This window comes from Kogia breviceps, chromosome 1 (assembly GCF_026419965.1).
Source record: "Kogia breviceps isolate mKogBre1 chromosome 1, mKogBre1 haplotype 1, whole genome shotgun sequence".
Taxonomy (NCBI): Eukaryota; Metazoa; Chordata; class Mammalia; order Artiodactyla; family Physeteridae; genus Kogia; species Kogia breviceps.
In genome coordinates this window covers 145,496,813-145,524,481 of record NC_081310.1, presented here as the reverse complement: position 1 = coordinate 145,524,481, position 27,669 = coordinate 145,496,813, and the positions used below count along the sequence as shown (strand labels likewise).

At 35.7% G+C, this 27,669-nt stretch overlaps 1 protein-coding gene across 3 annotated transcripts in view; it reads left to right on the top strand.

Moving 5' to 3' along the window:
• PDE4B (phosphodiesterase 4B) overlaps positions 1-27,669 on the top strand; it is a 597,863-nt gene that overhangs the window by 190,459 nt on the left and 379,735 nt on the right. Inside the window, exon 1 of one of the 3 annotated variants that reach the window (XM_067006432.1) lies at positions 5,207-5,743. The exons of the other annotated variants lie outside the window; for them this stretch is intronic. Coding sequence (XP_066862533.1) covers positions 5,508-5,743 — 236 coding nt within the window. The 5' untranslated portion in view covers positions 5,207-5,507. Of the gene's footprint in view, positions 1-5,206; positions 5,744-27,669 lie in introns of those variants that run through there. 3 annotated transcript variants of the gene reach the window in all.

Sequence of the window (27,669 nt, the reverse complement as noted above, 5' to 3'; positions counted from 1 at the left end):
TTGCTGACAGGCTAGTATTATCTTTGGGAACTGGAGTACCCTCTTTTGATGCAGATTTTAAAACACCAAGGCAAGAGTTTCTCTCCTTGCATATAGGTATCTGACTCATCCCTGCTAATATATCTTGATGTTAACAATGACCTGGGAAACAAAGAGAGGAGCTTCCTTAGTTTTTTTTGTCTATGCAGTCTCCCTTCATAGAATGTGCCTTGTGAAAGAAGCACCTAATTACTCTGCCAAAACCAGAAGCAGTGTGAAGAGAGGGCATAGCAAGTCTGTCCTGCCTGTGTACGACCAAATGAACAGAGATTGCAATGCATAGGTATTCTGCTTTTGTATTGCAGTGAGGATATTAATAATAATGATAATAATAATATTTTTTAAAGAACAAAGAAATGCTAGTTAAAATGGCAAAACATAGCCAAACGGCTATGATTTAGGAAGTTCATTTTGGAATCCTGTGTAAGATCAAGTATAAGTTAGGATATTGACTGGACTAGCTTTCAAGACAGAAAGAAAAATCTGAGACTAACAGGAGAACATGATTTGGGGCAGTACCTTAATTTTCTATTCATATTTTCCATCAATAAATACTAATCAATCAAGATGCAATCTCAGGCTCTGGAGATACAAAGGTAAGTAAAATATTGATAGCTTAGGTCCTTAGAGAGCTCATAGGTTAGTTCAGGAGACAAATGAAAATATGTACTATGGTATACTATGAAACATTCTGAGAGATGAATCCAGTGCTGGTGGAGTACATTAGGCCATTGTGTGGGCTTCTGCTTTTACTCTGAGTGTAATGTGGAGCCCCTGGAGGGTTTTTCTTTCTTGAATAGGATAATCTCTGAGAACCTTATGATACCATGCTCAAGCATTTAGAGTACAGGCTTCCCACTTCCTCCCTAGGATTCAGGTGACACTGCAGGTGGTTAAGGCTAAAACTGATCTTTCTGGAACATCAGTTTACTAATGATGAGTAATTGTATCATATGGATAAAAGTGAAGCCTTCATATCATCGTATAAAATAACATGCTAGATAACTTCAGACTCAAGGCATTTAGTACTTGTGAACATATACTTCTAGTGACATGACTAGACCACCCTAGGAGCCTGCATTCCCTCTTCTATCTCATTAGGTATCTTCTGTTATAAAAAGCTTGGTGTAGGATCAACTCCTTAAATGCTATGCAATTTTGTGTCTTGATATTCTCATTTGAAAATGGGCAAAATAATGTGCATTCGGTCTACAAAATTTATTGAGTATCCACTCTGCCAAACTCTGTTCCATGTCCTAGAAATGAACAAGACTCAACCCAGCCCTAAAAGACCTCATGGTTTAATACTAGGGGGAAGTCCAACAAGCATTTCAATAGCACTTGTCTGATATGTTTGTAATGAGAACCAAATGAAACAATTTATTCAAAATGCTTACAATAATATCTGGCATCCAGGAGGTATGCAATAAATGTAAATTCCTTCTTTGTAATCTCTTAATTCTTAAGATTTGTCAGGTAATTGTTCTTCTCCAAGATGGCTAGACAACTATTAATATTTTCATTCAGTTGAATGTTGTCTTTTCTTCAATCATGTTAGAATAATTCTCTAGTTCCATTTCTGCTAACTGAAATAGAGAAATTGGGATGAGTTGCTGTCTGTGGTGAGTACGGTATTCTGTTGAAAGAGGCAACAGTTGTTTCTTGCTGTTCTGTATTTACTTACTACCTTGTCTGACTGAAAGAAGAGCTTGTGTATTTTCTACTCAATTGAGTAGAGCCTAATGGCGGTGCTCAGATGGTGTGTTGTTTTAAAAAAAGAACTGAACAATGATATAAATAAAGGTACAATCCACAGTAATTTAACTGTTAATATTGACAGTCTTAAATCTGTTCCTCTTTAAAAAGAAACTTCTGAATAAACTCTGTCTTTTCAAATCTCCAGCTTTGTATTTACAGTAAATGTAAGCCATGTTATATTGCATTTAATATTGTTATGTATAATATTATTGCACAGAATCAGTAGTTTTGTGCCTTTGAAATACTTTAGTTTTATAAGAACAGTTAGTTAAAATTTAGTCACTCAGTTCAGAGGAAATATATTCCAAGTTAACTTTTAAAGTCTGAAAGATATTGAATATAAAAAGAGTACAATTATTTTCATTTAAAATAAATTGATTACAAAGCTGTTACCTTTAAAAAACATTTTAACTATTATAATACTTGCACTGTAAGTTTATAATTTTGTTTGGTTGAAATTAATTTTCTTTCCATTTCAATTTAATGAAAAATCAATGTTTTGATTTGTCCATAATATTTATACATAAAACATTATTGACTGTTATTGACCATAGAACTCTATTCAGATCCTTGAATGATACTTTATGATGATCATTCTTGATTCTTGTTGCTTTGACAGGGTGTGGATACCAGGAATTTCATTATTTAAAATTGAGACCTAGCTGTAATTGGAATTCTCAAGTAATTCCCAAGGTGAATTATCTGCACATGAATAAATTGACTCAGTTACTCATTTCTCCCTTTGAGGAGAAACAGCTAAGCCTTATGTGTGGACAGGAGGGTTTTCACTGTGGTTCTTTAGCTCCTTCCGAGGCACTCAGAAGTGCACAATAACTCTGTTTACTTTCTTCTTGGCTTTTTTCTCCTGTTCTCTGGCTCTCTCTCTCAAAACAGTATATTCTTTGCTAAACTATGGCAGGGTGTTATTTGCTTTTACTGTGCTTTTGTTTTACATTTTTTTAAGATACCATCTCCTGTTTTTTACCGTCTATATTCATCTTTGATTTCAATATTTAACACAGTATCAAGTTTTTCTATAGCATTTTGACTCTAGAAACAAACTTTTGTGCATGTATCTGTAAACGTGCACTTCCTTTTCTCAGAGGTAACTAATTCAGACTTTAAAACAGTCTGGTTATCTTTTAAGTTTTGTATTTCAATTAGCTGTCTTTGGTATTTGTAAATGTTATTTATAGTTGGTAGAATTAACCGACTTTACATATTTTTGAGAGTTCTAATTCTTAGGATGATTCTCAAAATTTCTTTAACTGGGACATTGGCTGTCATAGTAGGCAAAGAGAGAATAATGTGAAGTGTCACATAATGTCACGTAAGTTGACAGTAAGAATTAGAAAGTAATTATAATTGTACCGCTATGCTGCTTTAGGTAAGTTTATGTCAACATTTCCTTATCTGAATCCCAGTTCACATACTAAATCTGGGTTGTGAAATTTGCCATGATTTTGAGAGGGGTAAAAATCCCTAAAATGCTTATTGTGTTTTGGCAGCCTTAAAAAGTGAATAAGAGAAAGACTTCAAATTGCTATTTCATTTTTTTGCAAATAAGTCACTCTGAATACTGGCAGGTTCACATATTCTCACATTCCATTTTATATCCCATTATTGTTGGAAGAAAGTCCTAGCTTTGTTTTCATAATGCAGTAAATAATAGATAGCTTTAACTATATTTTCTCTCATGACATTACTAACAATTTATTCTCAAATAGAACAGTTAAAATATCTTCAAATATATAAAGTGCATGTGCTAGGGCTTTGCTGGACAAAATGACTATGTTGACCTCTCTTATCATATAATGTAAGAACATTCAACTGGGAATCAGAAAGCCTTGGTTTTAGCTTTTGCTTTAATGTCAACTACAAATAGGACTTTGGACAAGTCACTGAAGTTCTCTAGGTCTGTTTCCTTGTCTTTAAAATCAGGAGCCAAACAAGGTGATTATTGGGATTCACTCAAACTTTAAAATTCCATGGCTGTGCCTTTGTTCGTAATATATTTTAGGGTACTATTGCAATACTTATATCCTTCCAAGGCAGTACCTGTAAACTCGGAGTTTAAATCCTTCCTATTAAGTTTAAACCATTTCCCCCAAAGGCTAGAGTGGAGTTTATTTTTTCCTATACACAGGTCATCGTCTGCTCTTATTCAGCCCTTTAGATATTCAGCCAGAGTATATGACATATATAAATGATTTTATAAAGGTGGAAGTTCTCACGCCTTAGAGGAAAAAATGAATTTCTTGCTTTTTCACTGAAGTCTTACTGTGAATCAGTCCTGAACTGTCACTCTCATTGACTAGCCCCAGTTCTGTTTTGCCAAATTTGTGTGAGATCAGGCTGGCCCTAGTAGTAGACATTGCAGGTACAGAATTTCACAGCATCTGTACACTTCAAGCACTAAAATATTTTTTTTACTTCTTTTAAAGTGTAGAAGCTGCATGCCAGTATATTTCTAAATGAAATTTCAGGTTACAGTGATCTGCTTTGGAACTTGAGACATTTTTTTGGACTCCCCTGCCCATATGTGTCACTGGCATGCCCTTGTGAACCAAGTACACACACACTAGCAAGTAAAGATACCCACACACAGACACTGTTGTGTACATCTACCTGCACGCGCATGCGTGCACACACATATGCATGATGCTTGACTTTGGACCCTGCAGGTGTAACGGAGCATTCATCTCTCCTGGTTGTTACCTCAATTTCCATTCTAGGGAACTTTGACTTTCAGAAGTGACTTTACATCTAACAGAGAGTGGCTGCTGTGGGCACCTCAGGGACAATGAAGTTAAGCAGAAGAATGAGGGCAATTTTTATTGGATTAAAGATTAGTCTTTAAATTCCTTAGGGGAATGAACCAAATCTAATGTTTTCCTGTTAGCTGACATTTTCTATATGGATGTGGTTTTGGATCTTCTGGAGGAAAGAGGGAAAAAAAAAACTTCAGCAAATCAACTCTTTCATTCAGAAATGGAATTGGGGGGGCTGTTTTAGCTAGGCTTTTTGACAATCCCTGATTTAATGTTTTCACTGATGATGAGAGTGGCTTCACAAATGTTGTGAAAATCTGGGCAATGGAGGGTGTTGTTGAGGGGGAAACAGAGTGCAATTGTTTAAATAGTCCTGGGCCAATAAGCATTTGGTAGGTGGAGTTATTGTGTGCATTACAGAGAAAGATAATTCTGAATGAAGGCTTTAAACATCGCACGTGCTGGATGGGCTCTGGTTCTGTGCTTTGTGCAAACAAAAATAGGTGACTGGATTTTGCTTACTATCCGTTAGTGGATGCAGCATGTTTGAAAAGATTTAAAAAAAAAATACATGCAAAGGATTTATCAGAAGCCCTCATGAATATTTCATGAGTTGATATATTCAGCTGAATGAATTCAGTGAGTGTCAGTGTGTAGCTTGCAGACAGACCTCATCCACAAGGAGGCTACTGACATAGGAAGCACTTTGGCGCATTTTCAGAGGCAAAGCCAGGCTGATAAAGCTCCTTGTGACAGCCTGACTTGCCATTCTTCGACTATGCTGCTCTTCCTCTAAGCAGCTCCTACACTGGAGCCACAGCTTCCTAAATTAAACTGGGAACAGTTTGCAGACTTACCAGCCTCCTAACCTGCAGCTGTGTCTCTGCTATGTTTGAGGTTTTTGTTTTGGATGGTGAAAGCCAGCACTCCATATAAGACATGACAGCAAAAGATTCTTCAAAAGAACTTACTGCTTCTGAATCTGAGGTTTGCATAAAGACTTTCAAGGAGCAAATGCGCTTAGAACTTGAGCTTCCGAGGCTACTGGGAAACAGACCTACATCTCCTAAAATTTCTCCACGCAGTTCGCCAAGGAACTCACCATGCTTTTTCAGAAAGTTGCTGGTGAATAAAAGCATTCGGCAGCGTCGTCGCTTCACTGTGGCTCATACGTGGTAAGATGGGACTTGGAGGTGTCTGGAGTGCTTTTCATTAGCAACAGTGATTTAGAAATGTAGCAAATAGGACATTTGAATTTTGTTCATAATACAGAACACATGTGTGAGATGAATGGCGAGCAGGTCAGCTGAAGAATACATAGTGCTCTGTGCGTTAATATCACTGTGCCACTAGCTGTTTCCAGATAAAATGAGCCTCTCACTGTAGAGACTCTTTAAAATTACTGCTTTTAAAAAAACACCTAGCTAATTCTAGGGCAACCGAGTATTGAAGGAGTTATACAAATTCAGTTTTTTGTTTAATGTCTGTTGAGGTGATTGCTGACTTTTTTGTGTGTATCTTGCGTTTGTTGTTGATGATGTTTTTTAATAGTATATTTTTGGTACAAGGATAAGTGATTCAATCTTAGTTTGGATTTATTTCTTGAGACAATGTATAAAGTCAAACTTAATTTACAGCATTGCCATTTTTGTAGTATGTAAACTAGTGGTTTTGATTTATTGCCTCTATCTTTACAGTACTTAAGGAAAGGGAAAACTAAGTTCCCACTTCTGAAATTACATGGTTAATTAATTTTATTTATGATTCAAATTGCTATTATCTTTAAGAGATTCTTGTTGTAAGGAAGTAACATAAAATTTATAGATAATAATAAATAAATTCCCAATTTACTTGGGAATGCCCAAGTAAATTCCAGAACCCTCTGTAAAAACTATATTGAGGCTGCCACTTTTAATATATATGTTATGTACAATAGAGTGGCTTCCTTAAACCAGTATAATAACCGAATACAAGGAAAAGCACAAAAGAAATTTTAAAACTTTAATTGTAAAAGCTAGGCCTTTTCAGATTTCTTTGAAGGTTATATTTTCTTTCAGATTAATATACCTTTAAAAATTGGGTACCTATAATTTTTATTCACCAGGGACCACAGCAGTGCAGGGAGCTACTACCTCTTAAAGACATTTCGAGCACAGGGATTCTGACTGCATAATAGATTGCCAACCAACATTCTAAACTGAGGATATCTGGTTTTCAAAAATTAATATTTACTTGAATTCTGTTTTTTTACTCATCTGAAATGTTTGTCTGCCTAATCTACTGCACAGTATATTGGCAAATTCAAGTTACCCCTGGAAATATGTAGCTTGCCTTTGATGGACACCACATGTTAAAGCCAGTACACATACTTTACCTAGCGAAAAATGATATGGTTATTTTTGTTTTCTGACAACGCACTGTTGTTCACATAATTGCTTTATTGGGGAACTTTTTTTGGTCATCTTTTTGATGAGTTAAATCTTATTATTTAATTGTAATCTCATATTTGTAGAGTCCACGTGATAAGTTTTTCAAAAACTACCAGTGGTAACATTTAATAAATAGAAGGTTTATATATTAGTATGTATTGATTTGAGGAAGTCTTCTGTCTCATGATTTACCCCACCCCTAATGTGTGTATATTTTCACATAGTTTGCTAAGTAGTATAACTGAATAGGAGAAGTTATATAGGTATATTGTTAATTAGTTCTCATAAAAGGAATAAAGGTGAGAAAACATATAATTAGATACTAGACTCATATGTTTTACTAGTTGGGTTAATAATTTGACAAGAAGGATACTTAATTTTAATTAACTGATTTTCAGATAGTGGTAAATCTTCATAAAACCTTGGTAATATTTCCTTATTGTAGAGTTCCTGAATATAATAACATGACCTTTCTTTTACTTAGAATAGATTTTTGATGTGCTAGGAAGGTAGAGCTATAAATACTGAATTTTTTTCTTTTCAAAAGAACCCAAATTTTAAAATGACTAAAGAGCCAGTTTCACTCCTGCATTATACAAATTTTTTTGCAGCAAATTACACAAAGAACAATTAAATGGTATTTGAGGTAACTTATGCTATTAAAGTGATCTTTTTCTAGCTAAGTTAAAAAAAATTTTCTGCAAATTGCTAAAAAACAGAACACATGACTTTGGTATGATGTACCATAATATAGCTTTAAAGAATCCACTAACCACCAAACTTATAAAATAACTTTAATTATGACCATGATTCATTTTCACCCATTTTTACCTACCAACTCACAAACTCTTCTTCTGTTTCTTAGAAAAGTTGTATAACAGTTTGTTTTAACTCCTAAGTCTATATTTATATTTATTTCTATTGTTTTATCTGAGTGCATGTTTAATATTTTTCAAATTTACTTTCATGAAACATTCAATGAAAATTTCTTTTCATAAAATACACACATATATATTTGAATGACTTTTTCACTAATCCTAAAAATTGTGTGCTCCTTTTTTAAAGCATCATATGTGTACATGAGGAAATAAGAGCATAAGTACTTTATTTTTGCCTCTTTGTCATGATGAAATGTAACCATTCTTTCACGATCAACAATTGGTATTTTCCAAACCTTGCATTTAAGTTAGAAATTCCAAGATATGTACTTAGAAGTCTCCAAAAACATGTTATTACTTTACAGTAGACAGTAGATGTCTTTTAAGAAGACTGGATTGTTTTGATTCCAGCATTGAAATTAAAGTAATTTTCATGATGAAGCTAAACAATGCAGAGGATGCAGTTTATATCTAAACCCACTGAACAATTTTTTTAATCTTCAGTTATTTGTAGATTTCATATTTTGGTCAGATGAATGTGTAGTTCTGGTTTTGAAAACCCAAGTTATGAAGTGTGGATTAATGGCAGAAGATTTAAGAAACACTTGTGAAATACTGACTCTGGGATTATTTTTAGAATATCTGACAAATAGTAAATATTCAATGTGTTGTCGCTAATCAGAGTATTTACGCAATCCTAAATCTGGAAGGAATTTGGATGATTATCTCATTGCTTCCTTTTACCCTTGGGCAGGACCACAATTGCTCCATCTTTGACATATGGGAATCTGGCCTATTTTTAAGACTCTGGAGAAAGCAATTCTATAACCTCACTTAGTACACAGTCTTACTACTTCATAGTCCAGGTATTGAATTATATACGTATAACATATATATATATATATAAATTTTTTTTTTGGTCTTCAATGGATATAAAGAAAAAATTTATAAAACCTTGCATGAAAATAAAGATCATTATTAACCAGTCCCAGGATTATTTTTTTTTCACTCATCATGTATAATTGAGCACTGCTGTGATCAAGAAAAGTAAAAAATGCTGATTAGATCTGCATGGATTCCAACACCTACTATATTTTAGGTTCTTTACTAGAATATTCACATGTATTATCACATTTAAGTTTCATTTGGGGGATGAGAATACTCTAAATTTGTGTTCTTTTCAATGTTGCTTGCTGCAGATATAAAAATGTTCTGAATTGCTTTAGCTTCTTCCAAGTAGTTCTACCCCATTAATCATTACTTTGACTCTGTACCATTATCCCAAATTTCTAATTTCTTCTTTGAATTCTGAAACCAAGAAGTGGACACCAAACTCCATGTTAGTTGAAATGAGACAATATAGATAAAAAACATATCCTACACTGCAAAGTGTCAGTGGAATGTTGAGCATTGATGAGTGGGGAAATTAATGCCAGAGTCCTTAAGGTCGACATATTATTGATCCCTAGCCCCAAATCAGGGATGACAACTCCTGAGACATAACCTTATCCTCCTTGTCTTATGGGGCCTGCTTGTTCTTGACTAGCACTTACCACATGGTGTTCAGCTTTGTCAACCTTCTCTCCGTTGCTCCCTTTCCAACCTCATTCATCAGTTCTCCTCCATCATCAGCAAGCAGCACGATGCTCTGTGATGGAAGCTACTGATGATGGTCCTGAGTACATCCCAGGCCTACCACACTGCAGATGGATTGGTGAGCACCACTCTGTCTGTCTGTCCCTGCTTGCGCATGGTATATGCTTCACAGAGGACAATATGCTTTCAGAGTTAGTATTAGAAACAAGACTTAGGTTCTTCTTCCTTTTCCCCATTTAGTTCTACCTGTACCTTGGAAATATTTCCTCATTTTATCAAAGGTTCATGAAATGTGCACTTTTGTGCCTCATATTTGACCACAGAAGTATTAAAAGACATAGTTCATACTCTAAAGGAACTTACTCCTGACAAGACAAAGCTAGAATAACTGGTGAAGGGTAAAATGAAAGTGATGAATAGTATATGCCTAACCTTTCTCTGAACCTTTAAGCACATTTACTGTCTTATACAATTTAGTCCTAGTTTGTTAGCTAAATCTACTAAATCTGTGCATTGTGTTATTCTTAAATTTCCTTGAATTATTTCCTAGCAGTATTGGACATTTTTTTGAGAAATATCTGTCTTTAAATATTTACTGATTCAACATTTGATTGAACAAAACATTTGTTGAGAGCCTACTATGCTCTGGGCCCTACTCTGGGAGATACAAAATGAGAAAGATAGAGCACTTGCCTTCAAAGAGCGCATATACCCCTGGAAGACAAACTTATGCATTAATAATTAATAAATGGTGTATAAATAATGCTGTTGAAGAATGACACTCATCTTGTCATAAGAGCAGCAGAAGAAATAAATACTGTTAGAAAGTGAGTCAATGTGTTGGGGAAGGTTTGGAGAGGAGATGACATTTGTAGAATGCATAGGAGTTTTTGAGGAGTGGGCAGGAGGGCTTTTTTTTTTTTGGACAAAGAAACAATAATAGGAAAATTCCATCAACAAATAACAGTAATAATAGCTCACATTTATTTTGGCACTAAAAATGCATCTGGCATTGTTTTAAATATATTCGCTTACTTTGTGCCATAAAAGGCCCATGGGTTATATACTGTTACTTCCATTTTATCAGAAAATGAATGAAGCACAGGGACGACAAGTAATTTGCCCAAGATTACACGGCAAGTAAGGGGCTGAGCTGGGATTTGACTCAGAGCGTGGGGGAAGGTGAGCAAAGTTCACTGGAGTTAAAGCCTAAAGTGCAAGGTGGGAGAGCTAGGAAGTCAGACTCCGCCTATAGATTGCAGCCATACCCTAGGGCTTCCAATGTCATGAACTTGGGGCTTTATTCCATCATCATTGGGGAGCCACTGAAAGGTTGTGAGAAGGGGATTGCCATAAATAACTTTTACTTTGGAACGATGTTTTGCACTCCATTGTGGAGAGTGGATTGGAAGATGAGAGGATTAGAAGGAGGGGGAAAAGGGAGAATGTGCATTTGAGAGATAATGACTTCTAATTGTTGTGTATATCCCAAAACATCAAAAACTGTGCTTATGACATTCTTTATGACTTAACAAATTATGGTTTATGGAAACTGGGAGGGAAGTATGTAAATTTGGTAACCCTTGCATTTATCACCTCCAGCATGAGGGTGTGCATAGTTCTAGTCGATGCACTACTTCCAAATGTATCAATCTTAGCGAAGGTGCTTGGGAGGATGGGTGCATCTGGGGAAAACCTAGTATCTCAGTCCTCATTTACTAGGGGTGCTTTGTGTTGTGTTTTGTGTATAATCCTGGTGAGTTTTTTACAAAGATTATTTTAGTCCACAGTCTGAACTCAATGCCAGTGGAAATCTATGCCTCATAGCGTGATTCTATTGCTTTAATCGGAGCAAGCATTTTCTCAGTAATGCAAGTCTATAAATGTTACTTTCCTGGCCTTTTAGTGTCCGCAAGTCTTCAATATATTGGATTTTTAAAAATACTTACTGGAAAAAGGGCTTTGTAAAGTAATGATGACAACCCCCCAGAACACACACCGGAAGGTGGTCCAGCAGGCATGCCTGCTGCCCAACTGCTAAAGTCTAAGCCCTTTTGTGAAATTCCATTTGCTTTCTTTTCCCATTCTTCCTTCTTTTGTTGTCTCCTAGTTTTTCTACTTGGATGTTGTTTATGGTGCTTCCTTCTCTAACATCACTGTCAAGACGTCAGCAACATTATACTTGAGGCATTTAAATGATTCCCAGGAAAGAATCTAAAATGCTTTCCATGGTTTACAGGGCCCTGCATTATCTGGCTCCATGCTACCTGTGACCTCATCTCCTATTCTCCAGCCACGTTAGCCTCCTTTCTGTTCTTCAGCAACCTTGCATGTTTCCACTTCCGGGACCTTGCACTTGGTATTGCTTCTGCCTGGAAGTCTAGCTCCCTAGATGTTGGCGTGGCCCACTCTCTCACTTCTATTCAGGCTTCTACTCAAGTATCACTTGCTAGAGAGGCTTCTGCTGACCCCTCTGTCTAAAAAAGCACCTTTCCCTTTTTTGTCCCTTGTTCTGCTTTATTTATCTTCTTGGGTCTTATCATTACCTGGAAATACATTACTGGAAAAGACATGCTTCTTTGTTACATTGTTTTTCTCTTCTATTGTATACCAACCCAGCAGAATTGCATGAGGGCAGGGATTCTGTCTTGTTTACTATATCCCAGGCACCTAAAGAAAGGCTGGTGCTTGGTAAATACTTGATGAAAAAAATAAAAGAAAAAAATGAATATTGTTCCTATGTCCTGTTCTTTATTCTTATAGCACTTTCTCTTTAGCCTGTTATGAAGGAGGAAAAAAGGAAGTTTTTACTCTACAAGCCTCCTTACTTCATCCATCTCTTAATAGTTGTGTTCCCTTTCTGCCAGTAGGGCTACTCTAACTTGCTTTCTATTTTGTGTTCTATGATACTGTAGATACAGGTTTAATGACAATATCTCACTAGAGGCTAAGTGTTTTACATGGTAGCCTATTTAATTAAGCCCCCGTGTACAAACCATATTACCTAGCCTGTAGTGCTGTAAAGTAAATATTTGTCTGTAGCACTGTACAGTTATTTATTTGGGTGTTCTTCATGTATCAAACAGCACAGTTGGCGTTTCAGCTCAGGGAAGCTCCACATATCTCTTAACTGTCTCAGTGGAAGTGTTGTACAGAGGAATATATTTGTTATTTGGTCTTTAAAATATCTGCATATTATATATTTTCCCATTGACGCAGCATCTAAAAAATATTGACACTGAGCTTTTGATAGAATTTCCCCGGGGAACTTGGAAGTAAGAGTCCATGACTTGTAGAGTGAGGAAATTGTGAATTGATAACCCTGTATTCTAGAAGAGATATCCTCAGGAGTGAAAATTGTCACTTGGTGCTGCCTCATTTTTTTCTGAACTGAGAGGTTGGGACCTCTGTCACTCCTAGTAATTTGTTTGACAGAGATATGTTTGAATCCCACTGTGTACTTTAAGTTAAAAAAATAAAAGTAATTTGTTGACCTTCTCAGATTGCTTCTTGCTAGAACTTAGACATTTTCTCTTTGAGGGAGAATACGAATGACTACTTCTCTTGACCTTTTGAGGAAAAGAACACTTGTCATTTGGCATGCACCCCTGACAGGCCCAGCTTGTCCCCCTCCTCCTCCCTAAACCCTCACAACTCCAACTTCTGCAAATTACACAGATTGGAAATAAAGGGGTAGGGGTAATGTGGCTTTAAGGAAAACTGCTTTCAAACTGTATTTTGTGAAACATTAGTGTTCTTGGACCCATTTTCGGAATTCCTTGAAAAAATAAGATAGTGATGATCTTTTTCCTGGTCCCGGGTCCCAACAAAGAAACATGGATGAATCTAGGCTTGGAGAAGTTTGGAGGAGTCTCACACATAGATTCTGTAATCTCCAGATTCTTGAAAACCACCAATGTAAGAGATAAATGAGTAGATAGGGAAAAAAAATTCTGGGTAGCTGTGCTTGATAGAGTCATAGAAATTTCCAGACAATTTATAACATTAAGATTATATGCATCTAAGATATCCAGGAATGGCAGCAGAATAAATGAGGAGGATGGACCTATCTGTGGGTCAAGGAGAGGTTACTGGTAGTGAAGATTTACAATTTCAGAAGGTTGAAAGAATAGTAGTACAATAAACACCCTCTACCTAGATTTACTGATTGTTAGTGTTTTTACATATTTACTCTATGTCTGTGCCTCTCTCCATATATAGACTCTTATATATGTTTTCTTTAGTTTGAAGGGAGCACACTGAGATGGAAAGTATTAGTTTGGGATCAAAAAGAGCCTCATATTTTAAAAGTACATAACTTTCCATTTCATCATGTTCTCATATCAAAATTTGAGTTTAATTCTTAATAGTTGACTAATATACTGACAAGTTATGAATAAGTTTGTGGGCCATTTTAAAAAGTAAACTATTGAAGCAGTTATAGTGGAGGGTTAGAGGCATCTATAATAGTTTATGACTTTTCTTGGTGATAAATTGTTGGTTTCCGGTACTTGAAACCATTTCTAAGAGGATGGATGTCTGTAGCATTCAATTTTTTCTTCCCCCCAAAAGAGATGGGTTTTTTTCCTAAAACTATAAAACTTATATCATTAATATGGAATATTATATAATTTCTTAATATACTACACATGGGGTTCTATCATTGTATAATTTTGATGTTATCTTGAATTTTATTTTTACTGTTGATCTTTGTTTTATGTTACAGTATCTGGAGTCAAGAAAGCTAGGTTGGGTTTCAGTATTTTCTCTTGACTTGCTATTGAAATTTTAGACCAGTTACTTATCTGTCTTGGACCTCAATTCCTTCATTTTCAAAGTGGAGAAAATAGCCTTATGTTTAAATATTTTCAAATGTTAATTTAATTTAAAAAATGTATTTACTATCTATCCCACTATCTATCTCCTAAGAAAATGTATTAAAGTACTTAGTGGAATACTTCATGCATTATAAGTCACATAATAGATGCTACTGTTTAATTATCTTACCAAATCTCTAGGCATACACAAACATTCACATTATTGTCAACCTTGGTTGGTAAAGCAGAAATTACTTTTCATTATTTGAAAAGCATCAGTGGGTATGAAATGTGCTAATTTGAAAGAGTCAAAGTGCACTTGCATTTGTAAATAAATAATTTTATAATATTCACAGTGTGACCCTTCTACATACTGAGGAAACAAAATATCATTCATTTATTATCATGTGATAATCACATTTTAATGAACCAAGCTAAATTATATTGAAATGCATATCAGAAGACCCAATGTGAATAGCTTACATCCCCAATAAGAAACTTTATAGCCTTGTTTGGCTGCTATCACCAACATATTTGAAAAAGCCATGTGTTATCATATACTGTGCGAAAGAGACAGGAAGAAAAGCACTTTGAATTCCATCCACTTGCACCAATAAGCTTGAGAGGAAAAAAAAGTAAAAAAAGAAAAAGCATAAGAAGATGCCTTGTCTATTTTAGGATCCTACATATAAAAAGCCAATATAAGATTCAGTGAACAAATGCCTTGGAAAAGTTCCAGTGTCATCAAAAACTCATTTTTCTCAAAATGTCTCCTTGCTACTCTTTATATTTCTGCACAAATTAATAAGCACAGACTGTTTGTCACAGTGCAGAGAATCTGAGAGTGCTTTTGTGGCTTATTTGGGCCACAATTACCTCAGCAGTTTACGCAGGAAACCTGTCTCTCACCATCAGAACTATTTAGGCCTCCTGAAGAGCAGTTTAGGCAGGCAGGACAAAGAAACTCAGGGATCCAAGTCTCTCTTGCTGATGTCTTAACTGCCCCAGACTTCCTTCTGAGATGTTACCATTGAAATCCACATGCAGATAGATGTTAACTTCCTGGGGATAACCACAGCCTTTGTTCTTACCTATCAGCCCGCTCAGCCAGGACTGAGCTCACCCAGAAAACAGGGTTATGTCTCTAACATGCTCAAATTTACCAAAACAACATGGGACTTTAGGAAGCTGGGCAGTGCAAAGAGCACAGCATTCGAATCCCAGCTCCACCTTTTACCAGATACTAGGTTTTAGGCAAACCATTTAACCTTAGTTCCTCTTTTCTTCATCTGCAAAATTAGAAAAATACTACTTGTATCTCATTAGGCCACTGTGAAGATTGAATGAAGTAATCCTTAGCACAATCCTTGACCAATGAGAGGTAACCAGCAGACATCAGTTCACAAATGTATCCAGAGCTTATGATTTCATATAACAATTTGTAATATATATATGTATTAATTAAATATTTGATATGACATGGTTTAATTAAATAAGTTATTATTGAGCAATGTTGTACATATTAAATGCATTCTTTTTAGACCACTTAGATATTCCTTAGTTTCATAGGATAGTACGTTATCTTAAAGCCCATATTAAGTGTTCTTACAACAGTAAAATAAAATTTAAAAAGAAAAAGAAATCACTCTGCGTTATGGGGTTTAATCACTCTCATTTTTCACAGAGACAACGGCAAATGACTTTGGCCATAAAATGCTCTTTATTCTTTAAAATTCCAGTTACCTTTCAGAATTTGATACTTGTCTCCATTAGTGAAACTAGATGTTGATGAAACACTTTTTCCTCTAAGTGAATTTAAATAAATTACTACTAAATTGAAAAAAATAATGTTCTTTTCAAAGTACCAGAATGTCCCTGTGTTGTTTTCCCTAGTCAGTAGAATCTAACCTCCTACTGATTTGTTTATGTAAGAAAGTTTATTCAAGAGAGGCAATGGGAAAAGAGCTTAGGACCTAGAGTCATAGACTCTAGACATGCATCCTGGCGCCACCACTTACAAACTGTTTTGCTTTGTTTTGTTTTGTTTTTTGAGCAGCGTAGGGATAGTCATTTAACCTTTTGGAATCTCAACTTCCTCATCAGTAAAGTATAGATAAAAAAATTATTTCCCTATTCATATATGATATTTATACAATTAAATAGAATTGTTGAAAAGCACAAAGAATTGGAACCTGTTTTCTGAAAGAAGAGGAAAGATACGTTTATAGGACAGAAAGTAATGATAAACTATTGCTAATGAGTACAAAATGCTGCAGGTGTATTTGGGTTGTATATAAAGAACATCATTTTAATAAACATGATTAAATACCATGAACACTGCCTCACAAACATTTTATTTTTCAGAAAGGGAGGAGTTTCTGCTCTGTGGAACCACTTAAGGGAGAGAGAAAGGGGAGAAAGGGGCTAGACTAAATGGTACCTTTGGGTCTTACTACCCTCATGGGTCTTTACATCACTTTCATGCTTCCTGCAGAAAGATAACAGAAAGCTCAGATAACCAATGTTCAGTCCAGTGAAAGTTGTATTTCACCTCTATACAGATGACTTTACAGCATTTAAGTCAAATTACTCTGTATTTCTTGGTCGTTTCCAAGAGTATTTAAGGATGAAAACAGAAATAAAGGTTATGGCTTCTCTTTTGACAAAGACTTCCTTCTCAACATTATTGATCAGGTTGATTCGTCTCTGAGCAATTGAAAGGCATTAAAAGGTTATATTTTTAAGACTAGGGGTTCTGTTCAAGTGAATTTGTACATCATTGAAAAATGGCTATCCATATAAACTCAAAGCTTTGTGACAGTGCAATAAAGTAAAGTACTTTTGGGCTTCAAAAGAATTATGCCAAGTTTCTGATTCTGTCTAAATTAATAAAAATAAGATTTTTAGGAACCTATCTGGAAACTGTAGATTAAATTAAGCAACTGCTTCATCTGAATAAAGCTTTGCAGAGTCTAATATTATGAAAGAGCTATCTTATTATGAAAGAGCTATCTTTATAAACACAGTACTTGTTCGGGATTCAAGGGATTTAGGTTTTAATGCCAGCTGCATCCAAAATGCCCAGTAAGCACATATGCATATATTTGTGGCTGGTAGCTTTTTTGTCAAAAGGGATTAATAATTACCTACTCTATCATACTTACTTTATGCATTATGGTATGAATATTGAATGCCAGTGTTTATAGAGTGCTTTGGTTTTCTGCAAAGTAACTTGGCAAAGACATTCAGAAGGAAAAAAAAGGCTTCTAAGAAGTTTTATACATATCAGATTTTCAAAAGTGTGACTCGTCTTTTAAATGTATTAATGAATTTTATATTTTATGTGAACCCTAAAAATGCTTTTGCCAAGTATTTAGTACTCTGGAAGTTTAGATGTTTATGTTTAGAGTTTCTTAAAGCATTACTGTATTTGTGTATGTTAGTCCTTTTTCAATGGCTGAAAACTAGATAGACATTGCTTAGTGAATTAATTCTGATACGTGGCTTGCATTTTTACTTTTTATTGATTCCAGTCAACAAAAGTGTATTGTGGAATGATGCAAACATGATATGCTTTGCCATTAAGGATCTTTTATCTAACCAAGGAGTGTATATAATAATTTGGCATGTGAAATCATTTTATTTGATAGATTCTAGTGTTAAAAGTATACAAGTATAAAATATAGTGCTCTCTCATGACTACCAAGTGGTGTCAATCTGATTATGAAACTAAAGGTCTACAGAGCAACTGTGGTGCTCCCCTTTCCAAATGTCTGTGAGCCTTGAATCAGCATCTGTTATGATGACTTATTTTCTTGAGCAGTTAATCAGTATTAAGTATAGTAAGCTGTACTTGGGAGGAATCTGATGTACCAGCAAGAGGTCGGGTATAAGCAGACTGCTGGTGTGAGCAAGCAGAAAATATGCTCCAGGAGAGGAAGGAACAAGACAGCAGTATTTTAATTTCTTAAATAAAAAATGGGGCAATAATAGAAAAATGCTACCACATACACGTTATATCATTTAATCCTCATCTCTACTTACAGATGAGGAAACTGAGACTCAGGAAGGTCAACTGACTGATGCTGGGTAACCAAGCTACAAAGTGGTAAACCAAGAATTAGCCCATGTGTTCTGATTTAGAGTTACACATCATATAGGCAAGGTCCAAAGATTCAGCGGTGCTCCTTCACACAATCCACTCCACCCCCCTTCTTAACCCCCAACTCCCAACTCCTATGGTAAAACATCCAGAGTTATCATACTCTCATTTTCCCTTATTAAAAGCCTTCTCACAGTGAGGGCCTGATAAATTCTTTCGCACTTAAGCATAATTGACTTACGGGGTTTAATATGTTATTCCATTTTAGCAAAATAAACATTAAACCAGACAAATTAATCTCTGAATTTGACACAATAGAGAGCAGAGGCAAAGGGAATTCTTTTGGAGGATAAAAGGGCGTTTTCCAGTCCCCTCAAGGCCTGGGACACAGATGATGGGCTGAATGTCCCAGGCGTGTAGTTGTGTTTGAAAACCTCTCACTCATTCACTGAATTTACCACCTGTCTGTTCCATGCCCATGTTTCCCGCCCTCCTTCCTATTTCTCTGTGTACCTGGTTAAGGCCAGCCTCTCCCCTCTTCCCCTCAAAGGGCTTTGCTCTTACACTTGTCCCTGCTGTCTTCTGCATCATCAGTTTTCCTTCCTATTTGATTATGTCTATCAGTCTATAGCTCTATTCTTTCAAAGGCAATCTTTGACCCCATGAACCCCTCCATCTATTACCCTATATCTGTTCCCCTTTATAGCAGAACTCTCCAAAATAATAGTCTATATGTCTCTCTACACATACTCTCCTCCAGTCCTTCTTTGAAAACTTCTAATCAAGTTTTCCTCTCACAACTCCACTAAAAGTGTTCTTACTGAGGTTATGGCATCCATGTGCCAAATCTAATGATCAATTAGCAATCCTCATCTTACTTAGCCCATCAGCAGCATATTATACAGTTGATTACTTCTTCTTTCTTGAAACATTGTCTTCACTTGGCTTCCTGGATACTATAATCTCTCTCCTTCCTCAGAGGCTGTTCTTTCTCAATCTCCTCAGCTGGTTCTTCTCCCCAAGTTCTAAACATTGGAATGTCCCCAGAGGAATGTGCCCCCCCACCTCTCTCTCTCTCTCTCTCTCTCTCTCTCTCTCTCTCTCTCTCTCTCTCTCTCTCTCTCTCTCTCTGTTTTGTCTACACTACTCCCTAGGCCAAGTATCTCAGACTCGTGACTTTAAATAATATCTATACACTGATGATTCCAGTTTGTATCTTTAGCCAGACTTCTGTGAACTCCAGACCTATGTATCTATCCAACAGCCTTTTTGACAGCTAAAACTGAGAATGTCCAAAACTGACGTCATAATTTTCATCCCTGACATCCCACCCTTGTTGCAATCTGTTTCCCAGGCTTCTCCATCTTGGTAAAATGCAATTCCATTTTTCTAATTGTTCACGCCAGAAATCTTGGAGTCTTCCATGGCACCTGCTTTTTTCTGGTATTTCACATTCCAAATGCATCAACACATTCTGTCAGTTCTGCCTTTGTAATGTCTCCAGAATCTGACCACTTCTCATCACCACCACTGCTGCCATTCTGATCCAGGTCGCCATTATCTCATACCTGGATTATTAAATTAACCCCTTACCTGACACTCCTGTTTTTCACCCTTTCCTCCTTACAATGTGTCCCCCACGCAGCTGCCACAGTGATTCTTTATAACGTGAGCGATTGTGCCACTCCTCTATTCAGAACCTTCAAGAGCAGCCCATGTCACTCAGAGTGTGGATTGACATGCGTGTGCCATACCCGCAAGGCCCTATTGGTTTCAGCCGATTACTTCTCAAACTCCTTTCTCTCCCCACACCATTCCAAACACACTGATCTACTTGCTGGTCCTCAAACAAACAGTCTAGGCAGCATCCCTTATCAAAGCCTCTGCCTTTTTTTGTTGTCAGAAAACAACATCCTCCAGATATCTGTATGGCCTTCTTCCTTTTTTTCAGATCATTGCTTGAATTCATCTCATTGGAGAGGATCTTCCTGACCATCGATATAAAAGCAATATAAAATAGCCTTCTTCCTATCCTTAACTCTGTTTTTATTTCTTTAGAGTACTTATCCATACCTGATGTATAGCTCTACATCTTTGTCTGTATGTATATATCTACACGCACAACTATATTCATGTCCATATTTATATCATCTCTCTCGGCCTATCATCTATCTTACTATCTGCCTTTTCCCACTAGAATATAAACTCCATAATGACAGAGACTTTGTCTATTTTGTTCATTGCTAAATCTCCTAAACCCATAACACAAGCTAGCACATAGTAGGCAGTTAATACATATTTGCTGAATGAATGAATGAACGAATAAAAAATGAATTGGGCAGACTGTTTGCATACCTTCCAGGTTTAAGCACTGAACCCCCAAGTTGAATAGGAGAGAGAAATGTGAACAGATAATTTAAAGTACAATGAGAAATAATTACTAAATAATTATAGTGATAAATAAAATAGTAAAAGTAACTGCTCCTCAAAGAAGCAATTTTATATGCAAATATACATTTTTTAAATTAAAAAAATATTAAAATTTCACAATAGATAATTATGAGAGAGAGGAGAGAGAGATGCACAGACAATAAGGAAAGTATATCAAAGTTACAATGAAAAAACTTGAATTCCTATTCTGATTATATTGTTTACTAGTTGTATGATCTTAGGTAAATAAATAATCTAGTCTGTTCCTCCCATTATACCCACTGTACCATCGACTTTATTTTTGTGAAGGTTGAGTCAAATAATATGATGCATAATAGGCACTGAGTAGATACTATTCTTTTTTTTCCCTATATGCAGGACTTCAATTTACACTCACAGATTAGCCCTCTACAATCTGTCTTACTCCTCCGCCACACTGAAGTGACTTTCTAAATTTCTGCCCCATTGACTTTCTTCTGTTTTCTTCCTACAAGACTTCTTGGCATCATGTGATATTATAATCAACCTCACCAACCTGTCAAAGATTAATCAAACTTCTCTCCTTGCTTTAACATATACATATAAACTGATGAGTCCTTTAGCTGTATTTCTAAGGGCAGAAAGTTGGATCAGTCTTCAGCATTATAAGACAGTCATACATGTATATTTCTTTAATTGGAAGTATGTTTCTTTGACTCACACTAGAACAGTGGTTCTTCCCATGTCACTAATATGTCACGAATCAGCAAGAGTGAAAAGAGTATTCATAGAGTAAATGCAGTGTGAATTGCACATAAGTTTAAATTACCATGACCATTTTTTCCCCCATGCTACAACCAGGCTATTAAAACAACAACAGCAACATGAGTATTTTTAGGACAGAGTATCAGAATTGTAAATGTCATTCCTAAGACACTATGTTGAAGAAAAAATATCAGAGGTCATTGTATTAGACTAAATTTTTTTAAAAAATTATTTTATATTGGAGTATAGTTGATTAACAATATTGTGTTAGTTTCAGGTGCCCTCTGGTAACCATAAGTTGTATTAGACAAATTTCTTTGAGGCCAGTTGCTATTTCTTTCTTTTTTTTTTTTACTGGCAAAGTATTTTATTTTATTTTGTTTTCATTTCTATTTTTATGGATATATAATTGACATATACCATTTATACAATGGTACAACCTGTGTACACATACTAAAGTGTACAACATGTTGATTCTATATATGTATATGTTTCAAAATGACCACCACAATAATTTAGTCTTATATACCTTGCATGGTGTCTGGCAAGTAACTTTTGAACTGAATTTCTTAATTTTTTTTTCTAAGGTGTCTGTATTTCTGTTGCATATGAGACAGACTTATTTTGGTCACTGTTTTACCACTGAGATATTGGCAAGGCAGAGGGTAATATAATAATGTAACATCCAAAATTATAGGCTGTGAGGAAACCTGCACAGACACTATTTGTCAAACAATTAGAATATTTCTAAAACATGAATGGATGTATAAAATGAAAGACAACCCATTTTTTGTTTTTGATATAAACACAGAGAATTTATATATGGTTTTCTAGGTTATGGTAGTTAAAACTTCTTCCTTCTAGGTACTCAAGAAACTTATTGTTAATTGAGACCTAGAATTTATAATTGTTTTCCTTTTTCTATTGTAATAATGACAGATATCAAGAGTTATGTCTTATCACTTTTTGCCCAGGTCCAAGTGCTGTTTCTTGAACTTCTATACAAGATTTTTTATCCAAGTTTTTACCAGTTGGGAGTTCTTAAGAGTTGTTTAATTTTCAATGAAAGACAACCTTTTTAGGAGTTTATGTTCTAAATATTTTCTGGTTCTGCAGTAGCATACATCAAACATAGTTATAGTTATAGTGTTTGGATTGGGATTTTCATTTTTAACATGTTCTCAATTCTCTAGGCATTTATTGTTTCCATCTGGTTCTCATAAAAGATTTCACATTTGTAATGCAGCTCAGGCTCCTGCTCGGAGAGCATCATTACATTCTATCCATGACTCTACTTTGATAGAGTAGATACGTTTTTAACTTTGCATTTTTTTGTTTTTGCTTTTTCTTTCTTAAACAACATTTGATTTTAATGGTGCACTTCTCTTTGAAAACAATCATAGTGTGCACACCATGACAACGTGCTTGCTCCCCACTTCCTTCTGTGCAGTTCAAAGCTGTGAGGACAGGAGAAGTAACTACACTGTGAGTCCGGTACGAGGAAACTTAGCAGTCGTCACACCTCCTCTTCATTAAACAATCTGTTCTCAGTCATCACAGATGGAGGGGATATTTTCAAGGACTTGAACATTTTCTTGAAATAGCCCAACATCTAGGAATCCCCTTTCACTATGTTAAGTAGTAGGTTCTAGGGCACAGTTCAAGCAAATGTTCAGGCTTCTAGCAGGGTCTTTTTTATTTAATTAGGTGCTCAGCACATGTTTGTGAATTTGTTTAATGAGTACTTATGTAGCCCTTATTACATGTCCGGTAATGTTCTAACAGCTTCAAAAATATTAAAACATTTAATCCTCATAGCAACTTTATGAATAAGGTATTATTAGTAACCCCAATTTAAGGATGAGGAAACTGAGGCAAAAAAGCAAAATGACCACTGCTAGCAAGTGGCAGAGCCAGAATTCAAACCTAGGTGATCAGGCCTGAGTCTGTGTTCTTAACCACTAAACTATGCTATGATTGTGTTCAGCTGCAGATTTCCAAAAATCAACTATTGCTTTCCCAGAACTGAATTACACACTCTTCCTCCCTCAGTTCTATGCTTGACTTATAATCGGCACTGGATGAATTTTTATTTACTTAAGTGTTTAATTAAGAATAAGTGAAATAGTGACTGAGTTTGACATACTTTGAAATATGCAGAACAAAAGGCAAGTCACAGTGGTACCCAGTGGAGAGGCTGCTCTTTTTTCAGAGATGCTGGTGGGTCCTAGTATCTAATAATAACCCATATTTAAGGCCCTGATACTCCTAGGATGATGCTTTGCATCTTGGATTTCCAAATCTGAGAGAATTTGTCTTCGTTTCACTCATCGCTCCTTACTGATAACAATTTTTAAAAATTAATTGTGGTAAAATACACATAACATAAAATTTACCGTCTAAAGTATTTCTAAGTATGTAGTTCAGTAGTGTTAAGAGCATTCATATTATTTTGCAGCCAATTTCCAGAACACATTCATTTTGCAAAACTGAAACTTTATACCCATTAAACAACAACTCCCCATTCTCCCTTCCAGCCTTTGGAAACCACCATATTTTATCTAGTCATTCACCTATGGACCTTTTGGTCTCATACTTCCACTGATTGGCTATTGTGAATAATGCTGCTATGAACATGGGTATACAAATATCTCTTTGAGACCCTGCTTTCAATTCTTTGAGGTATGTGCCCGGAAGTAGAATTGCTGGATCATATGCTAATTCTATTTTTAATTCTTTGAAGAAACATCATAGTGGTTGTTTTCCCTAATGGCTGCACCATTTTACATTCCCACCAACAATGCACAGTGTTCCAGTTTTTCCACATCCTTGCCAACACTTGTTATTTTCTGTTTTTTTGACAGTAGTTGCCCTACTGAGTATAAGATATATCTAATATCTCATTGTAGTTTTGATTTGCATTTACCTAATAGTGACATTGAGCATTTTTTCATGTGTTTGTTGGCCATTTTTATATCTTCTTGGAGAAATGTATATTCACGTCTTTTACCCATTTTTTTAAAAAATAGGGGCTAATTTTTAAAATTTTTATTTATTTTTTGGATAAGTAAATAAATATTATTGGGTCTTCGTTGCTGCGTGTGGGCTTTCTCTAGTTGTGGTAAGCAGGGGGCTACTCTTTGTTGCAATGTGTGGGCTTCTCATTGCGGTGGCTTCTCTTGCTGCAGAGCAGGGCCTCTAGGTGCACAGGCTTCAGTAGTTGTGGTGCACGGGCTCAGTAGTTGTGGTGCACGGGCTCAGTAATTGTGGCACACGGGCTTAGTTGCTCTGTGGCATTTGGGATCTTCCCAGACCAGGGCTTGAACCTGTGTCCCCAGCTTTGGCAGGTGGATTCTTAACCACTGTACCACCAGGGAAGTCCCTTTTACCCATTTTTTAATTGAGTTGTTTTTTTGTTGTTGTTGAACTCTTTCTATATTCTGGATATTAACTCCTTATCTGATATAGGATTTGCAAATATTTTCTCCCATTTTATAGGTTGCCTTTTCACTCTTTTGGGTGTATCTTTTGATGCACAGAAGTTTTAATTTTTTATGTAGTCTAATTTTACTTTTGTTGCCTGTGCTTTTGGTGTCATAGCTAAGAAATCATTGCCAAATCTAAAGTCATAAAGCTTTTCTCCTATGTTTCCTTCTACTTTTATAGTCATAGCTCTTATGCTTAGGTCTTTGATTCACTTTGAGTTAACTTTTGTGTAGGGTGTAAGGTAAAGGTCCAACTTCATTCTTTTACATGTGAATGTCTAGTTTTCCCAGCATTGTTTGTTGAAAAGACTGCTACAAGTTTAAGTGAAATGCAAGCCACATAGCTGTAAACCTGTAGTTCTTCTCATACTTTGGTCCAAACTGCAGTGGATTTAGAAGGAATTATTTCTAGAATTCTCAATTTAGGGCAGTTTTATCCCACTGGGGACATTTAGCAATGTCTGGAGATTTTTTTGGTCATCATATCTTGGTGTGGGAATGGGGGGTGGTTGCTAATTGTATCTAGTGAGTGGCAGTCAGAGAAGCTGCTAAACATACTACAATGCACAGAACACACTTCTACAACAAAGAATTATCGGGCCTCAAATGTCATTAGTGCTGAGGTTGAGATACTCTGGCCTAGTGTATAGTGAGAAAGGGATCCAGAAAATTGGGTAATCCTCTCTTATGTCATTTGAAGGCTTGACAATGGTGATTGCAGAGGTGACTGCCTAGGGGACCAATTTTATGGCTCAGTGGTTTATAAAAAGACCTGAATTTCATATATATCTAGTTAGATTTTAACAATGGAATACTATTTTGCATTTTATTTTTCCCTTCAAGATTGTTCTTTGTCACTTTATGTCACCATGACTTTGCTCATTCGTACGTTAATTTTTTCCTTTTCAGTCAGGAAGCAAATTAATATTTGTAGGGTTAATCATAGAATTTGGGGTGCTATTCGATTGTATAATGGCCAAAGATTACAGGCGGGCCTACAGCTTGTTTTGGCCCAGCTACTCCTCTTATTTCTGAGTTACTTTTGGGAGAAAAATGCCCAAAGGACAATATAAGTTGGAAGTAAGTTACTTTATAATAACCAACACTTGTATCTAAAATTCCAAAGTTTATCTCCCTGCAAAACTGAACTGGAGCACATGGCTTCTGCCTAAGGTAATTTTATATTTGGTCAAGGAAACTTCATTGAGCAGATCATGACTGAGCTGAGATCTGACTGGCTAAAGGTCTCTACCCATGAGAAAATTTGGCAAAAGAGCATTTCCATCAGAAAGAACAGAAAAGGCTTTCAGGTGGGAACATGCTTTGCATGTTTAAGAACTAGAAATAAGGCCAGTGATGATGATATAAGGAAGTGAGGATGACAGCAGTGTGATATAACCGAGATCAAAGTAATATTTCCTCATCCAGAGGCAAAGAGAAAAAAGGGTTGGGCAGAGCATCCCCTGTGATAGGGAAAATGGCTGGGATCTCCTCTCAACTTTGGAGACCTGTAGTTGGCAAGTATGTCAGGAATTGGTTTTACATTGTATGGTTGGTTCATATTATTCATTACTCTTAAGATATCTATGCATTCATTTATCAAAAATTACCAAGCACTTGCTATATTCCAGGTGCTGTTCTATAACTATGCATTGGAGAAACTGAGATAAACAATACAAAATGCTTACATCAAGGAGTTCTTGTCTGTTTGTGGGTGGGCAGTTTGTTGACTGCGTGACCTGAGGTAGGTTAACTTCTCTGTGTCTGAGTATCTTTATCTATAAAATGAGGAGCTTATTGTAGCTACCCTATGGAGTTGCTGTGAGGATGAAGTACGTTAATACCTTGAAGGCATTTTAAATGGTGTCTGACACAAAACAATCTCTCGGTATCTATTAACTACCATTATTGTTGTGATTATTTTACAGAACAGCAGAAAGGGATGAATTAATTCAGTTCCAAAGGTTAGGAAAGTTTAAAAGAAAAAGTGAAGTTTGAGTTCATTCATTCACTTTTATACTTATTTAATAAATATGTATTGAATACCTACCATCCCCCAGACACTATTTTTCTGTTTTTCCACATACTCCTATTTTATTGCCTGTATTATCTTTGCCATCATTATTCGACTGTCATACTTTAACATCTGCATCATCCTCTTTAATGCACCCTCCTTCGGTGGAGGGAAGAATATAGATATTAGAGACATAAATTACACAAATAATTTTTAGGTAAAATTGTGAACTGTGATATCAAGTGTAATGCAGTCAGTGAGAGGAAAAATGCCAAGAGAATCTAAAAGGAATAAAAGATGAAATGTCTTAGCTAAGTGACACAATACAAGAGAGACAAGAAATACAAGATAACATAAGAAGAAATGGAATAATCAAGCATATTCCACTATATATTTATCCAGCCAAAATCAATTGAGAGCCCACTGTGTGCTGAGGCAGAATACAAATGTGTATGATAATAATGAAAAGGTTTTGTGATATAGATTGTGATCTAAGGATAAAATGCTATAAGATGTAACAGTTATATAATTTCATATTTTATAATGATGAAACTACCTATAAAATTGAAAACACCATTTTTTGTTGCCTTTGGGAGTAATTATATT